The sequence below is a fragment of the Halyomorpha halys genome, unplaced genomic scaffold, assembly GCF_000696795.3.
Source record: "Halyomorpha halys isolate HHAL.00 unplaced genomic scaffold, Hhal_1.1 Scaffold1114.1, whole genome shotgun sequence".
Lineage (NCBI taxonomy): Eukaryota > Metazoa > Arthropoda > Insecta > Hemiptera > Pentatomidae > Halyomorpha > Halyomorpha halys.
This window is the reverse complement of record NW_027108103.1, coordinates 40,193-47,149: the sequence shown is the minus strand read 5'-3', so window position 1 is coordinate 47,149 and position 6,957 is coordinate 40,193. Positions and strand designations below refer to the sequence as shown.

General features: G+C 35.4%; 1 protein-coding gene across 1 annotated transcript in view; it reads left to right on the top strand.

Annotated features, from left to right (window-relative positions):
- Positions 1-162: 162 nt before the first annotated feature.
- Positions 163-6,957, top strand: part of LOC106688374 (tetracycline resistance protein, class C) — a gene marked incomplete at its 3' end in the record, with an annotated part of 10,332 nt that continues 3,537 nt past the window's right edge. Inside the window, 2 exon segments of the mRNA XM_014432793.3 lie at positions 163-478; positions 5,593-5,887. Of these exon segments, the coding sequence (XP_014288279.3) occupies positions 289-478; positions 5,593-5,887 (485 nt within the window).

Sequence of the window (6,957 nt, the reverse complement as noted above, 5' to 3'; positions counted from 1 at the left end):
GATGAAGATATCCATTAAAAGATTTATTCCTAACAGCTAGAACGTTCTTTCAATATTCTTATGCTGCATAAAGAAGATATAATACAAAAAGAACTTATGGTCAGTTCGTCTATAACTTGAAGTAGATAATATATCGAGAAAATAGCATCTCGAAACCAAAACTTCAATCATTAATAACTTTTTTATCTTCTTCGGAAATTGGTAATAACGTAATTGCAAAATCGTCGATAAGATAAGGCAACATCATTAATTAGTCGACTGACTCTCCGGGTTGTTCAAGCCGGTGACATGGGCTTACTAAGTGTGCTAAAGGGGCTTGTCGTATTGCTGCCCGTCTTGATCAGCACAATGGCAGCGATGATGCTTGTGGGTGTGTCCTACAACTTCATCGCCCAGAAGTCCTGCAGTCCCGAGGGTGTGCCCGAGGACATCAACGGTTTCATCTGTGGTGATGGGGCAATTCTCGACGAAGTCAATGGTTAGTATAATTCACTAAGCACTTAGCTCCTAGTTTTCACTAAGTTGTCATATGTTAGATCATACTCAGTATCGCGATTAATGCAGAAAGTGCCCCGAGACGAACATACAGAAAACGCTCTTACACATTTATTAGCATTTTTTCGTCATATTCGAATTTCACACATGAAAAGGTCTTTCATTATCTTCTGATGCTACCTACACATTATAAAAGACTTAATGTAAATCTTATTCCTTTAGTGATCATTAATTGTATTGTCAGATTTTCACAATTATTTATTTTTACTTTCTACAAACAAACATTGAAATTTGTGTCCAGCCTATTACCTAGTAGCCAACAGAACTCACACTACACACAATTGAATATCTGGATATTATAGCCATGCAATTTTTCGTTTACGTTTATATATAAACAATAATCTGAGGAAAAATACCGACGGTTCAAGATCTCTAGGTTTAGAGCTTTGTGGTCTGCATAGCTGAGAAATTAAAAATTTATATAAATTAGCCTATAGTGAGTGTTAATTATAGGTATCAGTGGGATAGGGACTAGATATCTCTAAAGGGTAAAATGCTTTAGGTGGGAGGGTCATTTGGAGCGGAATATTTAGTTCTGCTTCAATACATTCAAGGTGAATTGGGTTAAGGATGTCAGGATGTGAAATGAAGGTTTTAGAAAGGTGTTGCTCGAATTTTTGTGATATTCTTCATCAGTTATGATCTAGGTTTAGGATTCGGTGAGAAGTAGGGATTAAAATTCAACAGTTTTTTTGGTAGTCCTCCATAATGATTTGTCAGTAGTTGTATGATTTTTGGTAAAGTCAATTTAATTATCAATTTTGAATTTTATGATTTTTACTTTTAGTTTCATTAGTACTACTTTTTGTATTCAATTTGGTGAAATACGTTTTGTCAGTTGGATATCCTATGTCACATCGATCTTGCTCTGCGTTTTTCCTTAAAAAGATACGATATGCTGTAGCAGGTTATTTTGTTTATTGTTATTGATTCTATTAGCAGATGTGTTGTCAGTTATACTTGTTCTTATTGATGATGTGAATTTTTCAATAGCTTCGTCAATTTCTTGTTTTGTCTTCAGTCGAATGTTTAAGTCCAGTTTAGTTTTCAGGTTACATTTAAATTTGTCCCAGTCAACTCTTCCTGTAAGCAATGAAGGAGCGGGGAGCGGAGGGCTTTGGTATAAAGCTTTAATGTAAAAAAACAAAAAACAGAACGGGACTATGATCTGATGAAAGGTCGTTCAGGGATTCAACAATAGCTCGAGAGGGAGAAATCGGGGAGGAGATAAATATGTCTAGGATATTAGGGCTCTTTTTGAGGGATATCGGTCAATTTTGGGAAGCAGAATGAAATAGGTAGGTGGAAACACCGGATAGGATGTTACCACAGGAGTTAGATGTGCGCCATCCCCATCGTTGGTGCTTAGCATTATAGTCTCATCCAGCAATGAAGCCCGGTCCGAGGGTCGTAATAAGGAATCAAGGAGGTTATAAGAAAGGTTATTACACGGACGGTATACAACTGAAAAGGTAACATGGAAAGGGCGAGTTGGAATGATAACCGAGTTTGATTTAATAGCATCAGATGGAAGGAATGCGGGAATGGGATAAGGATTTGTGGATAAGGATGCAAGAACCGGATGGGAAGTGTTATCTGGGTGGTCTGATCTATAAGTGATGTAGTCACGTATGTAAAAGTATGTCCTTTGTGTGAAATGAGTTTCAGTCAGTAGGGCTGTGTCAATGTGTTTATCATGTAGGAATAAGTCGAGTTCGTCACGGTGATTTTGTAGGTCTTTAGCATGCCATAACAGGAAAACTAGGAGTTTTGTGCTCATCGTGGGAAATTAAGTGAGATTTCGGAAAGGATTTCTCACAAAAATGAGAGGTTTAATGGTCTCTTGAAGATCTTTCAGGAAGGATGTGAGGATAGAAGTTATATCTATTGGATTTTAGTAATGAGGTTTTGGATCAGAAGCTTGGGATGGATAGTTTATTTGACTAGAAGTACTAAGTTAGGGCTGGGATAGTCGTGATATATGTGGAGCTAGGGTATGAGGAGCTGTTTCGGTTTTCAATGGTCGTTGGTACGAGGAGTTGATTGGAGCAGCTGGACAAGATGGAACTAGGAGTGGATGTGGTGGCAGTAATTTTATCCGTAAGGGTGAAATGAGGAGGATTTTGATGTCGTGAGGCTGATATGAGAGGTCGGGGGATGGGTCGGGAGCTTAGGTTGAGAAGTCTGAGGCCCCTGACGTCGAGGATGGTTTTTCTTGATTGTGATCTCAGAGTGAGTCCGGGTTGAGTTTTGAGATCGATCTTGGGTTTTTGAATCAGACGAATGCGATTCGGTGACAAGTCTTCAAGTTTGTGAAAATTTCCAAATTTTGAGTTTCAAGCGGCAGGATACGCGTTTGTTCCGAGCCTTTTGAAGCCATGAAATGTGATCTCACCTCGTGGAAATTTTTGTAGATTTCACAGCCTCTATAGCTTGCGGTGTGGTCTTTTTGACAGAGAGCAGATTTTTCCGGTTCATCCCGCGGTTTCTGGCACGTTTCAGTTGCGTGAGGACCACTACATTTAACGTGCCTAGGCTGGTGATGGCAATAGGCCTTTGTATGCCCTAAGTTTTGACACATGGTGCACTAGACAATAATAGGTTTTTATCTGGGCTTCTCAAATTTAACTGTTGAATAAACCAGCCTTTTAATCTGAAATATTTGAGGAATATTTCGGACTGGCTTTAAATAGACAAGGAATAACGGAAGTGGGTATTTTTCAGTGGAGTGAAGAACGCACATATATTTCTTACATTGTGGCCAATTTCGTCTAGACCTGATTTGATATTCTGTGGGAGTAGTTGAGTGAAGATCTCTTAAAACCGCTCTGTATGCCTTCTCTTGTTTTAATTGGTAGCTGTGAAAATCGTAGTTTTTTTGGGTCAAATAATTGACAAGATTTTGATAATGTTCCTTAGTGGATGTGTTGATCTTGATGTCTTAAACACGTGAGAAACATCTAAAGTTTAGCTGTCCGATCAAGTTAGCAATTTCTGGACCGAACGAAATGAAAATTTCTATTTTACTGACAAAGGTTTAGGATCAGAGAGTATTGGAGATGGATTTTTTACAATAATAGAATTATTGCTGGTTGAGGTGTTAAGTGTGGTTATTTAAGGTTTCGTGGCTGCAGTAGCCTGACTGCTAGTTTCAGGCTGTTCTACTGCCTTTTTGGATTAAGCTGATTTATTTTTTTTGTTTAGTGAATTGCCCGTCGACCCGGGGGCTGCCTTTCTGTACCGATTTGGAAGGTTACGTCTCTTTAAATACTGTGAATCTGTCTCATCCAGCTTGAAGATTTGGCTTCTCCTGCATTTTCTGTTGGCTTACAACCACCCCTCCTCTGATACACTGTTTAAGTAGTGCCTGCTGAACTGGGATCACTTTCATCCGTGGAGCACTCCCTTTCAAGTGACCGGGCAGCCTTTCCCTGACAGTTAGATCTGATAGTTAGATACTATCTTTTATGAATTTTTTTGTTACTTACACACCTTTATCTACTTTTTTTGGTGTATACTAAAATTTTACTAATATTGATTGCATTATCATCTTTTGAATCAAGATCTATTTATGATAATGACTAATGATAAAATTAGGAACCATATTATTATGAAATAGGATCTATTTCTGTATGTAATATGAAGATACAACGCAGTGGGTTGATTACACTATATTTTTATACATTAAATTTAGTTCACGAATTTTTGAACGGTAGTAAACGGAATCATCAATGAAGATGTTATTATCATGATAATAGAGTAAGGGGAACAACTGCCGGAATAGCATTCAGTACATATAAAATGCATCTGATATTGACAAAATATTATCTGTGCTCGGAAATATTTTCTACATATGAAAATGTTTTCGAAATTGATTAGTAAAAAAGTTATCAATCAAACGTACAAAAGGACTGATCTCATCTTTAAAGTAAGCCACTTGAACACTTATTTTATTTGTCAGTCTACACAAAGGAATATATTTGTTATCTTTATTCATAAAATAATCTCATGCTCACTTCTCTTGAAGTGTTCGCTATCACGAATCTAGACTTATATTAAACATCAAACACCATCTCAGATGGTAAATAAAATAAAATAAATCTGAATACAACAGTAAACAGCACTTCACTTTTCAAAATAATTTTTTTAAGGAAATAGAATGAAAGAGATTAAATACTGCCCATCAGTAATCACTTAGCATGCCAAACTTACAAATAATTTATCAATGAACTGATAAAAATCTAATCTATTTACTACTCCTTATAGATACTACTCCCTGCTTCCAGCTTAGACCACTTTCATAATTAACGTTAAATGAATTTTATGTAATGTTGAAATTACAACCACTATCTAATGATTCATTTTTGACAATATCTTAAAAATTACACTGGATTGGCTGTAAATATCATGATGGACTTGATCTATTTATGTTTTGTAATTAGGTATTTTATTTCTATTTGTTTTTTTTTTAAATTTTATTATTGATCATTTTAATTTAATTTATTTTATTTTATTGTTCTGTCTGCGAAATTTACGAGGATTGTTGTCGTAAACGGGAAGGGGGAAATTGAAGTGTGATGACACTGAATATCGGTCATAATACATATCTCCCTGTGTAAACATAGGCTAAAGATATTTATAGAGGACTTTGCATGTGTGTTTTTTTGTAGTTCTTTTACATGACTTGCTGTAAGATGGCAATGATAGATACTAAGATAAGTTGTCACTCACCTTGACGATAAGCTGAAGCAGAAGAGATGGAGGGTTACAATGCCATTCAGACCTGATTGTACGGCTTACCTTCTCTTCTGTCCAAGATCGTTGATTTATTTTAACCAAATTTCGTAAATATATCTCTAGCTAATCGCACCATACACATACAAATATTTGCCCATTATAAATTATTCATTTACTTAGCTTAATGTGGACCCGATGTCCTTTTGTTATCGCCAAGAGCCCAACTTCCAATGCAATATATAATGTACAATACAATGACCGAAGTTATTAATAATTTAACTCTAATACCTTTTGTTACAGACATAACAACGACAACAGCATCCATAAGGTCTGCTTGTTCAGCAGTGGCTTCCTCGTCATTTGGTTTTCTACGAGATGTTACGGGGAAGAGTAGACCCTTGATGTTCGTCGGTGTCATTGGGGAACTGATCACTGTCAGCACCTTCTTCATGGCTGCCGTGTATTGGTCGTCTTCAGCTTGGATTCCACCACTGGTACAAACATTTGTATCTGGCGCTTTTGGTGAAACTATCATGCAGCTGGGAGCAACATGCCTCCTCATACAGGAGTCAACGCCGGAGGAATTACCATCGAGGTAACATATAATCGAATCAGACTATCTAAGTGCATCTATTACATTATTTTTGATTTTTTTAATTCATGAATAAATAGGAGTAAAGAGTACACTAAACTTCGAGAAGAACGATTAAATTCCATGGAAATTGAAGAATATTTGAATATGGTTTATAATACGGTTCTAACAACCACTGCAAATGTTTATAATGTATAAAAGTCAAATAATAAATGTGTTTAGCGCTCTAAATACTGGAATGAGGAAGAATTATTAGCTATAAAATAAGGTAGCATGGAAAATATACCAATCTAATTACACGGACAAGAATTCAATAAAATACAACCTAAAAAGAAATTTTCGTTTATTTATGAATCATAGTGATATTTTGTAATCAATAAAGGTGATTAGAAATATATTGAACGAAGATGATAACAATTAAAAATCATTATTGATAAGAAATATATTGAACGAAGATGAAGAAATAATTACCGAACTCTAAAATAAAATAAAATTCTTAAAATAAATATAAATATAAAATAGTTGAATAAGACGGTATCATAATATGTAAGATGACATTATATTAAAGAATATGGCCATTAAAGAGCTTGAAGGCCGCCGCAGGCTGGATAGCGGAGATGAAACTGAAAAAATGAAGACTGAAAAATGACACAGTTGTACACTATAAAGTGTCAAGTTTTTTGTTTTGCATGGGACAATTCATAACAAAAACAGTCATAAAATTAAAATTAGCTGGGGCGCGATTAAGCATATTCTGTCATGAAGAACTATAACATATATTAACTGTAGAAAACAAATCTAGTTAAATAAAATTAACAAAAGACAGCTATTTGCCGATGTAATCATCAATGGCTGTTCTTAATGGCTAGCAAAGATGTACCCCTGTCAATTTAGTAAGTGCGGAAGTCTAAACATTAAAAATGTTTTAAAAAACTGAAATGGATTGTAAAAGGAAACTGTAGGGGTGAAAAAAATTGTTTATTATATCCTATTATTGTATCTCTTTTTTTCTGATTATACCATGTATGTGTAATTTATATACGTCCGATTACGGATTGATAAGTATGCTGTGT